Consider the following 15,021-nt stretch of genomic DNA (forward strand, 5'->3'; position numbering starts at 1 on the left):
GACGGCGGCGGAGGGCGGAGGCCGGGCTCGACGCTGGGCGCACGCTCTCCATTACAGGCCATTACGGCCTAGCCGGCGTTCGGCGCCCACCCGGCCCGACAGAGCCGTAAACTGCGTCCCTTTCAATATGGAGAGCCGGCGAGGGCGGCCGACCCGCAGTCCGGAGGTCGCCACCACAGCGACCCCTTTGTGGCCGAATTATGCGCCTCGTAGCGGTCGTAAACAAACATTGAAAACGCCCGCTCGGCCGGCGACCCCGGCAAGCGACCTCGCGACCCGGGGCGCCGGTAAGAGCGCCGTCTGGCGTCACGGCGAACGTCATCGCAGCGGCGGCGGGCCGGCGATGACGCGGGGCGCCGGCAGAGGGCGCGGTCCGCGACCCGGCGACCCGCCAGCCGACCCGGCATTCCGGCCGGCGCCGCCGCCCGGTGATGCCCAGCGGCTGTTGTTGACGGCCGGGATGCCGGCTGTGGGTGGCCACGAGCCGGCGTCACCGCCCACGTCACGTGGCCGTCGCCCGGCGGCGGCCGGCGGGCCACGTGACCTGGGCGGAGGCGCACCGGCCGTCTGATTGGGGACGGGAGGCCGATGATTGGGGTCAAGTGACGGCGCCGCGCCTCCGTTCAGCACCTGACCTTAGACAGGGGTCTGGCGCCCTCCATCCGCCTATCAGGGCTGGAGATAGCGGGGCGGGGCAGGGGGTGGGCATGCGAACGGCGGACGCGCGAGCAATGAGCCTGTCGCGGCAACCGCAGATTAATAACGCGCTCCGCGCAAAACATGGGATCACCGTGGCTTTCCCACAAAACAGCAGGGCATTGGGAACAGTTAGAACTCTGATCCAACGAACCATGCACCAGTCCATCATCCGGAACGACATGGAACACGATTGCTTTTACGCGTTGGTATCGATTGCGTAGATCGACAATGTTCCGCGCCTACCCCTACCACCCCGTACCGTGTGTAAGGGGCTAAAAGCATGCTTATCGCGTCGTCAACACCTTTTAGCCAAAGCATTTATATTTTGATCCTGTCACGTTAACAGCATAAAAAAACGTAAGAACGATACAAGTTGTACCCTAAATGGAACATGCTTGTCCCACTCTTACCCGACAATTCTGTCTTTCACCGAATCTGAAAACAAGGGCACATCGGGTTCCTGACGTCAGTCTGGATATGGGTGGGCTGGGACAGACGGGGGTTCAGAACATGACGCCCCCCCCCCCCCCCACCTGCCACCACGCTGACTGGTTCTGACCAGACCGGTCCCTTGGAACAGACGCAGGTCACAAAAAGTGGTCACCCGTCGGGCCGCCGTTGTAGTGGTCCCAGCGGCGGGCCTGGGCCCAGAACCCGGAGGCAACGTACGCAAACCAGGGCGGGCTGGGGATGCCGGCTAGTGGAACGGCCCGAGGCGGGGCTGGGGATGCCGGCTAGTGGAACAGACCGATACAGGGCTGGGGATGCCGGCTAGTGGGACAGACTGAGACAGGGCTGGGGATGCCGGCCAGTGGGACACACCGAGGCGGGGCTGGGGGTGCCGGCTAGTGGGACAGACCGAGGTGGGGCTGGGGGTGCCGGCTAGTGGGACAGACCGAGGCGGGGCTGGGGATTCCAGCTAGTGGCGGCTGGTGGGACAGACCGAGGCGGGGCCAGCGCCCAGCAAAACCCGACCGACCAGATTGCAAACCGGATATCGCGGCGTAGGGTCTGGCGCTGAAGCTGTCGTTCTAGCCGGCCCAGCGTCGTCAGCCTCGGCGCCGTCGGCCGCGCCCGTCTGAGAAACCCGCGACATACGGGGCACGCCGGTCCGATGCGGCGACCAGCCGCGGGCTCCTCCGCACGCGGGCGGGCGCGCGCCGCCGCCGCCGCCGGGCTGGCCTGACAGCGGGATTAGTTTACGGGCGCGAGGTGTCCGCCGTCGCGATTTACCGCCGCCCCCGGCTCAGGGCCGGCCGGCCGGGGGACCGGCGTCAGGGGAACTCCTCGGCCAGCCCGTCCCGCTGGGGAACTACGGCGACGCCCGGTCGGCGTAATCCGGCGGCCTGTGCCCGCGCCAGACCGCCGGCCCGGCCAGCCGCACCTGGCCGGCCACAAAATCTTGGCCAAGCCGGAAGACGCCGGAAGACGCTGCCACCGGCGGCGGCGGCTGCGGTCCGGCGCGCGACCAACCGCGGATAAAACCGCACCGCCGCTGACCGCGCCTGTCGAACGGGACAGGGGCGTCACCGCCTCCGCCGCGCGCATGGGAACGGCGGGAGAGGGCCGTGGCCGCCCGTGACCGCCCGTGACCGCCCGTGACGGTCCGTGACCGCCCGGTCCGCTCGCCGGACTTCCGCGACTGCCCGCCGTCCGCGGCCGGACCGGTTCCGCGCCGCGGTCGCCGCGCCCGGTCGGCCGACGCCGAGATCTCGTCTGCAGCGATGCATCAGACTTCCGGCGACACTGGCGGCTGCAGCGGACGTGCGGCCGCCGGCCGACGCGGCGGTTCGACCAGACGCGCGCGTGCCGCCGCGGACCCGTCCGCGAGATCGCCCGGCACGCGCGCCGACCCGGACGGGACCGCTAGCGCCGAGCGGGTCCCACCGCGGCAACCGGACGACGATCGACGTCGCCCAGGCGGAACAACTGAATTACGTGAATGGTCACGTACCATCCTTCGGCCATTGTCTCTCGCCGGTCGGCCGGGAAAAATGTTTGCCCACGCATTGTGGCGCTGGTGGGCGATCGTTTGATCTTTCCGGGCGGCGCGCTCGGGGCGCTGGAGCTGGCTCGATGAGGCGGCCGATAGGCGGCCACAATGGCGGCGTGCAGGCGCGACCCCTGCGCGCTCCGCTGTGCCGCGGAGCCCGGCTCGGCCCACCAGTGTGGGGACGGCGGTGGGAAAGCTGGCGCTCTCCACCGGGGCACACTGTGTGCCCTGTCATATTGTGTAGACATGTGGGTCCATGTTTATATTCCCAATGAGTGTGCCGGTTTGGGCTCAGCCTCTCACCGGGCGCGGTACATCTCCCTGACGCTGCCGGTGGTCGGGGAGCCGTCTTCACCCCCCTGGCGACGGAGGAAGATTTGCGGGCTCATGACCCGCCTGATGGACATCACGGTTCGCCCGCCCACGGCGCGGGTCGCCGCCGGCCAGGCTGACCGGCCAATCAGGACCTCCGGCCGACCCGGCGGCGTCCGCGTGCGATTGATGAGTGGTCCGATCGCGTCCATCGGGCGCGCGATCGGCGCCGGTCGGCCGCGCCGCTCAGGTGCCGTTAGCTCATCAGTGTGTGACTCCGCGTCCGACGGCCGCGCACGGCTCGGCCCGACCGGAACCCGCCGCAGCCGCCAAAAAAGCGCGCGCCCGCGCCGAGCCCAACCGCAGCGCGCGCCGAGCCGGCCGGCCGCCGGGAAACAGGTGGCGCCGGGACCCGTCCGAGAAAGGAAAACATCGGCGGCGGCGGCGGCTCCGCCGACCCGGACGGACGTCTGATTGGCTGTCGTTGGCGCCAACCCTTCTACGAGCCGGTGGCGTGACGCTGCGGCGCATCCGGCGCGATTGTGGCGCGCGATACCCCGCCCGCTACTGTCCGCTCTCGCGCCGCGCTGTGGCAAAACAGGGGCGGCGGCGGCGGTCCTGGCCCAAATGACACCGCCGGGGCGGAGCGAGGGGCCCTCAGTCGCCGGGTGGCTACCCGGACAAGGCAGGCCCTCGCCTAGCATCCGGGCGGAGGGACGAGCACGCTGACCGTCCGTTGCCGTCTGTAACGCGCCGGAGATGTGGCAGCCCGAGCACCGACATTCGTGACATGCCCGGCCCACGGCATCCAGGCTAAGCTGGCGGCCGTCAGCTGATCGGTGGCTCCCGGCGGTCAGCCGCGCGCCTCCGGAGGCGGGTCACGGCCAGCCCCCACCCGTCCGGCGCGGGCTGACGCGGAGCAGGAGGCCAAAGACGGACGGGTGACGGACGCGAGAGACGGCTGACAGACGCTGGACAGTGACAAACGGTGGACGGGTGATGGACACGATGGGCGGGTGACACTGGACTGGGGAAAACGGTGAACGAAAAACCGGCTGGAGCTGACATTGAATAGTTAACTGAGACTGGACGCTGCTGAAGGAGGGTGGGACGACCAATAACGCCGGATTTTGCACGCCGCCGGCCGCATGACCCAGTTGTGACGGCGAGCGTGCCTGACCTGACCCCGACACACCTCCCACCACGTGACCCCGCCCGCCTGGCCGTCTGGCCGCCCCTCAATAGGTGTGACTGCGCTGCGCCCGCCGGTGAGCCGGTGCCAGCTGGAACGCCCGCAGGCCCAGCTGGTCAGGCCGGCCGCACCAGCTGGGCGGCCGGCGCGGCGGGAGAGCCACCGCTTCCGACCGGTGCGGCGAGGCGAGGCGCGTCCGGCGGACTTCCGAGCGCGGCGAGCAGACGGCGGCCACAGCCGCAGCCCCCCCCCCCCCTCTCCCTAACCTCCCGCAGCCTCAGGACGCCGTGAGTCAGTGAGCGCGTGCAGCCGGGAGCACGCCTCTTGGGAAGGCGGGGTCGCGGCTGTTGGGCGCGAGGGGCGCCGCCGGCTGCGGTGGCCCCTCGGCCGGCCCCCACCTGGCGTCACAGCGGGAGCGTCTGGAGACGCACTCGGCTCGCCCCCGGCTGTGGTGGAGGGGGCTGAGGGGGCGCAGGTACCGAGGGGACAGGGGGACACGGACCGGGCGTTTGGGGACAGCCCGGGCACAGATTGACGGCACGTGCCCGGCCGAGCTATTTCGGGAGGCGCGAGCGGCGGAGGGGGACGCTATCACCGCCACCATCGCCGACCTTCCGCACGCCGCTGGCCGACGGGCGGCCTGTCGCGGCGGAGGCGGCGGTCGCCGACCCGACGTGACCCTGGCGGTGGCGCGGCGCACACAGCTCCGTGTGGTGACGGCCGGCCGCCGGCAAACACAAACCCGGCGTCGAGCGTTGGTCGGAGCGCCGGATCGCTCAGTGTTGCGGCCGACAGACCCGATGTGTATCGGTGACGGATGAGCTCGGGCCGGCTTTCCCGCGGCCGGCCGACGGGTCTTGTTAGCCGACGCCGGCTATCGCGGCTGCACTCGGCCAGGCGTCGCAGCCGGCAGCCAGCGGACGCGCAGCCTTTAAGCAGAGCAAAGGCTGGAAGCTGTTTACGAGCAGCGCTTTGTTCTGTGCTGTTGGCAAGAAAGGGCTATCTGGGTGCCAAAGAGAGGATCTAGCTTTCACACGCACGTTAGCTCACGCTGTATGGCGAGAAAGCGTTCCATTTGATATGGAGCTGGCCGCCCCGACACCTCCGCTTTTGTTTGCGGTGCTTTCCCGGCAGTAAGTCACGTGCGTTAGTTACTCCAAGCACCGAGCAACAATTACCACTCACTTCCGTGTTACGACCTACTACAGCCCGTGACAAAATAAGCCTCCATCGTCTTGTGGTAAACACGCCGCCTTCCGAGAAAGCCACGTTTTTGCCCCGATTCGGTTGAGATACGCCACCCGTCTCAGAGTTTTTCTCCCAATCTGCCTCGCCATGCATTAATCGTTAAACGCACACGCCGCTGCGCCCCCACCTACCCATCCCGTCGCAGGGGAGGCAGCTGGCGACCAGTCTTTTGGCAGGACGCGCCGGCCAGCCAGTCTGTCGCCGAACTTTATGGCCCGGCCGCACTAATCCCGTGCGAGCCTCGATCGCCTGACGACTTCCTATGGGCGCCTCCTAACGGGCTCACCTTTGTCCAGGGGCCAGCTGGACCCTATTTCCACCTGCCATTGTGCCCAGCCCCCTTCCCATTTCGGAGCCATTTTCTTGGAAGACAGTAACAGCGGGCGACCGGGCCATTCTCACCAGGTCGCGCCGTGCGCTATTGTGGCGCCCTCTGCGGTTAATCCGCGCCCTCCCCTCGGCGTCCGCGTGGCGGTCATGGCGGCCCCGATAATCATATACGGGGACCGGCTATCGCCGCCGCCGGACTTGCAAAGCGCACACACCGAGGCAAAAACACGTCCCGGTCCAGCAAACAGCGCCGGTGCCGGCGCGACGGTCAGCCCACCCCGGACGGAGCGAGCCGGCGACGGGGTGAGAGCGCCGCCAGAGGACAACACCGGCACCGGCAGCCTCCGCCGCCGACCGCCAATCAATTAGCCGCAAGCGGAGGCGGCTTTGTGCGCGGGGCACGCCTCCGCCAGGCGAGGCGTCCGCCGCACTTTCCCCGGCCGCGCCGCCCGACGACCGGGCGCGGGCTGGTGCGGCGGCGGTCTGTACGCTCCGCCGCCGCCGCGCCGATCCTCCGGTGAGATGGACGGCCCGGGCCCGCGCAGGGGCGGCGACGCTGCAGCGGCGAACGCGGCACCGCCGCCGCGCGCCGCTGAAATATGACGCGCCGCGATCGTTAGGCTGACCCGCCATTAATCAGTGCTTCGGGCCGGTGCAGGACACGCCACCCGCTCCCACCGGCTTCCTGTGCAGCGCCGGGTTCGCGAGGGTCAATTACAGCTGTCGACCCGTTCACAGGTGCTCGGCGCGGGCTTTAAATCGGCGCCGTCACCGCCACCTCCGGCCGGCCGGCAGGTGTTGGCGTCCACTCGGCGTCGCAGTCTCCCCTCTCACGTCCCGCGGCACAGCCGGCCCCCACAGGCGGCGCCGGGGCCCGTCCCCCCAGGCGAGGCTTGGGCGCTCGGCGCCGTCGACGAACGACGCGTCGCCGGAGCCGACCCCGATCGTCGGTCAAACACCAACGATGGCCGGCGGACAGCCGGTGTTTGCTCAGCTAATGGGGTCATCTAGGGCTGTGGGCGGCCGGCGGCGACCGGTCAACGACGAACACGTTGGTGGTGACCGTCTCCTAGCGGCCGACCTGGGCCACCCAAGCCGCACGGGTCGCGTGGTGCACCGGCGGTCATGGTCGGGCTGGTGTGCTGCCTCCGACCCGCTCTCTCCGTGCTGTGACGTCACCGGTGCATGACGTCACTGGCCGGTCGCGGGTGGCGGACCGTGGTGACGGTTGTGGAGCGTGACGTAAGCTGGGCTGTACAACAGAGCGGCGCCATGCTAAGCCCCTGCTGTGCTTCCGGCGAGGGCCTAAGTAATTCTGCGTGCCAAAATCATCCAATAATCTGGAAATAATCTAAAGGGAGCATGATGAGCCAATAAAGGGAAACCCGCGCCGGAGCTTTGGACGTTAAGGGAAAATGACCTGGTTTGATCAAAATCCAAGTCAGAGACAAAATAGATACGAACGGGAGGAAAGCTGACAGGTAAAAGTGAGCGAGTGAAGAAGCCACGCTGCCTGCACGAGTGAACACCACGGTCCGGCGGCGGCGCGTCTCGAGCCCCGGACGCAGCTGCCTCCTCCAGCTCCAGCTGCTGCCGCGGTCGCTCCAGCCGGCGGCGGCACGTGCCTGTACGGCGTGGGAACTCACCGAGCGAGACTCGCCGCAGCGGTGTCAGGTCGTCCTGCCAGGCGATCGCGGGCCGGGCCAGGGCCAGGGCCAGGGCCAGCAGGGCGGCCAGCGCGCCGGCCGGGGTCATGGCGAGGTCACGGCGCTCCGGGGCGGCCGCGCTCAGCCGGACAGCATCTGAGGACGGGCGCAGCGTCAGCGGGACGACCAGACGACAGCGACATAGCAGCAGGCAGCGGGCACGGTCCGGCGCCGGCAGCTTCCAGCAGTCGCGCGGGAGCTGTCGCGCGGGCCGCATCATGGACCTCGGCGGCGGAACAGTCATACTGTACCTTGACCTCGACAGTGTGCGGACTGAGATCGCCTCGGGCGTCGCGGTCGCGCCGCCGCTCGCTTCAATTATCAACACTTGGCTAGCCAGGCTCACGGTCAGAGAAAAACGGTGTAATTTAAACCCCACATTGGTCTGTACGCGTGTGTGTGTGTGTGTGTGTGCCGCGTGTGTGTGCAGCATGTGTGTACCGGCGTAACCTGCGGCCCCTTCTAAATGGCCGTGAATGCCTGGCAAAGGTCAGCACGACGCTTAATTCAATTAACTAGATTAAACGCCCAGGCGAGGAGTAGGCTGGCCAGATATTGGAAAGCGCGCCGGCCGAGGGGCACGTTATCCTTGTGCCAGTTTCTGCACGGAGCCATACCCGGCAATTACTGCCCACTCATTCCCCCAATTAATCAGACAAGTCCGGCGTCGCCTGTCCACTATGAAAGCCTCGTGACGCAAGTCGTGCCCTCTCGGACGCCGGCGAAAGCCCGTCCCCGCTCCTCTCTCGTGACACCAGCGGCTGAATGCAGCGCCAAGGCCTCGGCACGGCTGCCGGCTTTACGGCCAGTAAAACACTCATCAAATGGCCATTCAGGCACTGATTCGACGACTATTGCTGCTCCGCAGCGGGGAGCGGCTGGATGGCCAGGCTGGGGACGGTCGGCCGACGGAGCTGAAGACGACGGTCAGCCGCCTGGCGTCAGCGAGTACTCCCCAGTCACCCCGCGCCGGCAGGACCGGAGCTGATGTGACATGGGGGGGGGGGGGGCGACTCAGGGCGGCGACAGTCTCGGTAAATAAAGACAAATAAGATGCTGAGAATCAGAATGTTTTTTTCAGATTACGGGTCGTGATCACCGTGTCCAGTGATACTTTCAGACATTTCATGCTTGTAAAATCTTTGATGTTCCACCTCTTTTTGTTTTTCTCGGTTTCCCACCGACATTCTTCGCTTCTGGTCGACCCAAATCCCCATACCAACAAACCCAGTTATCGGTCAAGGCGGAGTGGAGTGGACAGAACCCATTTCGCTCGGCAATGGCTTGGCAGGTAGCGTCGTACGGCGTCACTTCGCGTTACCCCGTGGCACCAGCCTCGACCTCAGCCCGTCCGTCCGCGCCGGCGCCGTAACGGTGCTGTGGTGCGGCGGGGGCGGCGTCATCCATTCCCAGGGGCCGGGAGCCGCGCTTGCCGGGCCCGTCATCGGCGGGCGGCTCGCCGTGAGAGCGCGCCGCATCAGATAAGCCGGACGGGCCGGATGAATCACAGCCCACCGGCCCGACACTCCGTCCGCCGTCCCAGCCAGTGACAGCGTGCGATTAGCCGGCCGGCGTCCACACACCCTGCAATCCAGGGTGCTGCCGGCGACGCCCGCGCTCGGCTCAAGACGGCGCGTCACCGCCGCCGCCGGCGGGCGCCGCCGACCACCCGCCTCGACCCTGTGCGGCTGGCGGACGGGCCGACAGCGAAGCGCAACAAGCGCCGCCGGCTGTTCAGGAGCGCACCCCGTCCGGCGCCGGCGCCCGTCGGCCGGCGGCGTTTCCGGGTCAGCGACGAGTCACGCCGCCAGGTCACGGCATCGGCGAGACAGCGAGGACGGATCGCGGTCCGGAACCGAGGCTGGTCATCACGCGGTGGGCCAGCACGGCCGGGTGGCGGCTGACCCACTTCGAGCGGTGGTCACCGGGCCGACTAATGACACCGGACCCGCCGTCGGCCGGCGGCGGAGGCCAGCACGCCGCCCCGCGCTGTCGCGTTCCGGGCCGGGGCCGCCGCTCCGGCGCAGGACCCTGACCCGCCGACGGTACCCGGTGGGCATCGACAGGTGGTGGACTGCCGTAATTTGATCAGTCACTCACCCTGACCTCCGCTGGCCACAATGGGAGAGACGCAATCAGCCCCGTAGAAACCGGCGGGAGGGCCGCTTCCAGAGACATCAAAGACGCTGTTCCGCCCCGGGGACTTCGGTGACCCCCACTGACGTCAGGGACCACCGACCCTGAGTAACGTCAAGCACCGCCGAACCTCGCGCCACGCCATGGACCGCAGTGGGTCCGTGCCGCCGCAGGACCAACTGCCGTTCATCACCGGTGGTCCGGAACGGTAAATCAATCAGGTGTCGTTGGTGGAGCGTCCAACGCCGGCCCGATGCCTTCCGGTGGCGCGGCCCACTGGAAACGTCCGGTGGAGATGTCCAGGCGGAACTGACGGTGGGAAGTCTGGCGGAGATGCCCGGCTGAGCCGCGCGGCACGACGGATCAGCGAGGCTGGCCGACAGTGGCTGCTCGTGGCTGGCCGACAGTGACTGCCCATGGCTGGCCGACGGTGGCTGTCCGTTACTGGCCGACAGTGGCTGCCCGTGGCTGGCCGACAGTGGCTGTCCGTGGCTGGCCGACAGTGGCCGCCCGTGGCTGGCCGACAGTGGCTGCCTGTGGCCGGCCGGGATGTCGCCGGGTGACGGCGGCGCTCACTAGAGCAGAGGCAGCCAGCTACCAGAGCGCTCGACATCTCGGGCGACAGCTGAGTCGCCCTCGCCGGCACCAGGCCTCCCTCGCACACGGCAGCAGGATGACGTCAGGCTGTCCAGCGCCAATCAAAAGCCCTCCCGTGGCTCGAATCCCCCAAAGCCGGCACACACGACCGACAGCGGCCGAGAAGATCGGCAGGTGCACGCATCAATGCGGCCTGCCGACCCGCCCCATGCCGACCACAATGGCCGAATTATGCGCGCGCCGCTGCAAAAACGGCCCCAGAGCCGGGTCGGGCCTTTGTGCTCGCGGAAGGTTCATTTGTCGCTGGCGGCCGTGATTGCGCTCAAGGAGAGCCGGCAGACAAAACACGCATCGACAGTAGCGACCATTTCGGATCCATCAACGCCCGACAGCGACAGTCCGTCAATTTACCGGGGCGAGCGTCCGTCAATGGGCAGGAAAAAGCGTCCGCCAACTGACAGAAACGAGCATCTGCTAACTGGCGGAAAGAAGGGTCAGTCAGCTAGCGGCGACGAGCACCCGATGATGGCCGCGGTCGAGCGAACGCCTTTGAACAGTGAACAACCAAACATCGGATGCAGAAATGCCGTAACGGAACGTTGGAACAGAGGCGACCTCCGTCAAGGCACATGCCATGGAGTATTCCGAGGCCACGGGTACCAAATCCGCCTTGAAGCGATGAACAAAGCCGGCCTCAGTCCACCGCGTGTTGACAGCATTTTTGGACGAGCGTCGCACGCGCTGCACGAGTCTGCAACCGGGCCCGTCGGCGGCTCGCCGGCCAGCAGGGCCACGCACGCAGCAGCAGCCGATCGCCTGTTAAATTTCCCCATATTCGGCGCCGTTGGCCGCGCTCCGTCCATTATTTTCGCCACACCTGACAGCTAATGGCGGCGGTCGCCTCGGCCGGCCTGCCTGAATTCCATGGCGGTCGGCCGGGCCGCGAGTAATGCATCGCAGCGCGGTCCGGCCGCCGGCGGCGACTTTGTTCCCCGCGCCGGCGGACCAACGTCAATCGGTCAACAATAGCCGACATCAAGGCCGACACGCCGGCCGCTAATGGCGCGCAGGAGGCGACGCTCCCAACCTTTGACCTGCGACGCCGGCTGGCCTGCCGCGGCCGACAGGCCCCATTCGATTAAATGCCGCGTGGAATTAGTACCCAAACACGGCGCCAGACGCCGTGTTGACTCGAGTGCACCCTGCCATGGTCCGAAGGTATTGGGTGACGATGGAAGTGCCCTTCCAGGTAGTACGGAGGGAAAACGACGGTGCCGCAGTGGGACAGACCGCAGGCAGGGGGCGACGTCATAAGGTGACCATCCCAACTGGGGCGCTGAATCGACTCGCATTCAACGCCACCCGGCTGGAAGCGTGGCCGATTGGAAAGTGCTGCCGCTCCCATCCATTGACACGCATTTAACGGGGCTTTTTTCTGACGGGCACGCGGTTCATCCCAGACGAGCCTCGTCATCCTCGCCCTCTCACGAGCGCACCCGCGTTTCGTAACAAAACGCCGGCGTGAATCATCGCCATTCGGGCTGCTGGTGGAAGGTATGCACATTCATACACCGTCCGATGACAATCCAGCGCCAGATAAATCACGGGCTTCCGGCCCTCGGTGCCGGATGCAAGCTGCTTCCGGTGGCGGGTCAGCGCGGTGCCAGGTCACGCGGTGGGAACCGGGCCGCGCGGGGCTTCATTACGGCCTCCGTCTCTGTGTGCGTGCGCGGGCAGCTGAACGTTCGCTCGTCTGCCGGGCGCCTCGCGGTCCACTTCATTGACCTGATTGGCTTTGACGTGGCGTGCCGCCGTGCGTCGCGGCTGAGCCGCTGCCGCGCTCAGTGAGTCGTCAGTGGATGGCGTGACCCGCCCAGGGAGCGGGGCTCACGATCTGCCGATCACGCCCGCTGGACGCGCAGAGCCCGCGCTGGCGGCCAGGCAGCAGCCGGCGCGCGTGTCGTGACCGCTGGCACCCCGCCCCGTCACAGTAGGCACAGCAACGCTGGGCGACGCAACGCGTCACGTCACGGCAGAGCTCAGCACAGCTCAGCCCCTACAGTCCACAGCTCAGCCCCTACAGTCCACTACGGTCCACCGCTGCGCCACGTCACAGGAGCACGGCCCAGCTCCTGCAGCCACGGGCCACACCGCACGGTCACATCACGTGACAGGACCACAGCTGTGACCCTGCAGTCCTCACAGCACCGCCGCGTCACGTAACAGGACCACAGCTGTGCCCCTGCAGTCCTCACAGCACAGCCGCGTCACATGACGCGTCCACAGCGTCAGCTGCAGTCGTCACCCACGCAGTGGCGACGGCCGACACACCACACCGTGCCGTGACCGGCGCGGCCCTGTCGGCGTCAGCTGACTGACCAGTCGTGACCGGCCCTGCAGGGCCCGCCGGCTGCAGCTTTTCGCATGGCCGGCGGCACGCTTCGGTCGCGGCCCGGCCGAAAGTGGAGCGACGTGCCGTTCCTGCCGCGAAGCCATCCATCGCGGCCGGGCGGGCGGTCGGCGGCGGCCCCCGGCGGCGGAGCGTGCCGCCCTGTCGTTGCCGTCGGGCCGCCGCCGCCGCCGCCGCCCTATTGTTCCGGCCGGCGGCCAGCGCGCACCATTTAATACCGGCATAAATCAGCCGCAGAGTCATCTAATTAAGAGTGCCGGCGGCCGAAGGCGGTGGCCCCGGACGACCGATGTCGCCCGATGCGACCGCGCCGATGGCGTGTGTGTATACACACCGGGCGCCGCTGCAGCCGGCGTCCCAAACAGCGCGCCGCGCCGACTCCGCTGTTTGTATATTTGGTTCGCGCTGATGACCACGGCTTGACGGCGAGGCCGGGCAGGGCTGCGGCCGTGCGGGTGACCGCGGCTTGGCGTCCCCCCCCCCCTGTCGGACCCCCCCCCCCCCGTCCAGCTCCGACCAGAGGGCTGCAGTGGCGTCGTCCTGCAGCGGGCGGTGCTCACCGCCCGGCGCGACTCACTGTTTAGTCTGCTCGGCACGGCAGCGGCCGGGCGGCGGTCAGCGCGCGCGTCCAGTCCTGGCCGGGCGCCGACCGCCTTCGTCGCACCGTCCAGCTCCACGCGTGGAAGCTCCGACCATTTTTGCTCGTTATTCGGCGACAAATCCCGCGCCAAGGATGATGGCGAGATTGCTACTGAATGGGTGGCGTCGGCGGTTCCGACCGCGTCGATAGCTGCCCTGGGCGCCACGGAAGCCGTCCGCCGGTGCAAGGTCCGATCGTATCCGAGCACAGGGCACACCCGCCGCCGACGCCGACTCCCAGCATGGCCGAGACGGCAGATCTGCATCTAAAAATACCGCGGTTCGCCTGGCGCTCCATCGGGCTCGTGCAAGCCCACAGCGGAATCACTTGTGAATCTGGGCAAAAGTGTTTACGTTCGAGGCGGAGTTAGCACTGGGCCACCCAAACAGTGGGCCGTGAAGATTACATCAGCGGCCGGTCTGTAGTACTCGAGGCCCGACTGGCTGCTGGTCGGCCGGTCACGCCATGGGGCTGTGGGAGCTGGTGATTGATCAGATCAGGCGGCAGTGTACCAGAAACGGGCCATGGCGACCGAGCGGCTTTCGGGCCGGCGGCGACTCCCTTGTGATTTTGTGTTGAAGGATACCAGCGGAATGGGCACTGTGCTCAGGTCAGCTGCAGAATTATTTGAGCTGTATCACTCCATCGAAGAGTGAATAGCAATTACTTCATGGAAGCTTGAGGTTCAATTAGCAGTTAACGCTGGTGCTTTACCCGAGACTCTTGTTAAAACGAGGCTCAATACATTGCATAAAATGAAGCCGTCTGTCTCGTTTGCCGAAGACTTCCGGGGAAGCACCAAAACGGAAAACGTCCGGAAATAAGGGAGGCCCCACAAACCATCTGCTTACCAATCCCAGACGGAACCTGCGTTGTGCCCGCAGCTGTGACAGCGTGTGGCCCAGTACTAAAGTTACCAACTAATCCGATCAACCAAAGGTCACCAGAGCTACGGGCATTCCGTCTGACCTAAGGTCATGCACGGAATAACGACCGCGTACCGCATGTTCACCGGGATGGGCACCCCTAAAAAAACATGTGGCAAGTTTCTGCAGCAGTGCACGGTGATTTTTGTGCTAAGGTTGGGCTGCCAAGCTCCAGCGAACCGTTGACACAATAGAACATAGTACAGCACGCATGCATCAGCTCCTTATGTTGTGTCGTCTATTTTCCTCCTTTCATGTTCCATAATTTACGGACTACTTATAATATTCTAGTGATCGCTAACTTTTTCTTGATGTTTTAGTTTCGCCAGCGAACTTTTCGAACTCGCCAGCTTACGACGCCAACCACCCAAAATTTTCAAGGACACCCTTGCCTTCGTGAACCTCTCGCTTGCCAGCTTTCTGATCTTCCAGCTGACGTGCGTCGGATGCGGGGCCCGGCTGCACAGGTAATCGGTGACAGCTCCCCAGAGCCCGCCGGCGGCCGCCCGACGGCCCCGCGCCAGCGTGCCGCGCGACGCTCGCCGCGATTCATATGCAAATCCCGGCGGGAGCAGGCGCCGCATGTCATTCGTGTAACTCGATCGACGGCCGCCGACCGGGCGGCGATAAACAGCGCGTTCGTGGAAACGGCGACGGGACGGCAGACGAGACGGCGCGGCGCACCGCGTGGCGCACCGCGTGGCCGCGTCAGGCGCGCAGGGACAGGCTGATGACGCCGATGACGGACCGGCGGCACTTCCGACCCGCGGCTGATCAGTTTGAACACGACACTTGGCGACGCACGAAAAGAGTCGCAAATCGTTTGCCACCG

The 15,021-nt window shown here is 66.6% G+C and overlaps 1 protein-coding gene and 1 pseudogene across 1 annotated transcript in view; both read right to left on the reverse strand.

The window, feature by feature from the left end:
- The window catches only part of LOC119101645 (semaphorin-1A), a gene marked incomplete at its 5' end in the record, with an annotated part of 91,023 nt that extends 83,465 nt beyond the window's left edge, over nt 1–7,558 (reverse strand). Inside the window, 1 exon segment of the mRNA XM_037225056.1 lies at nt 7,421–7,558. Within this exon segment, the coding sequence (XP_037080951.1) occupies nt 7,421–7,529 (109 nt within the window).
- Nucleotides 7,559–12,323: 4,765 nt separating this feature from the next.
- The window catches only part of LOC119099721 (3'-5' RNA helicase YTHDC2-like), a 111,822-nt pseudogene continuing 109,124 nt past the window's right edge, over nt 12,324–15,021 (reverse strand).

The sequence above is a fragment of the Pollicipes pollicipes genome, unplaced genomic scaffold (genome assembly GCF_011947565.3).
Source record: "Pollicipes pollicipes isolate AB1234 unplaced genomic scaffold, Ppol_2.1 Scaffold_4881;HRSCAF=5763_pilon_pilon_pilon, whole genome shotgun sequence".
Classification (NCBI taxonomy): domain Eukaryota; kingdom Metazoa; phylum Arthropoda; class Thecostraca; order Pollicipedomorpha; family Pollicipedidae; genus Pollicipes; species Pollicipes pollicipes.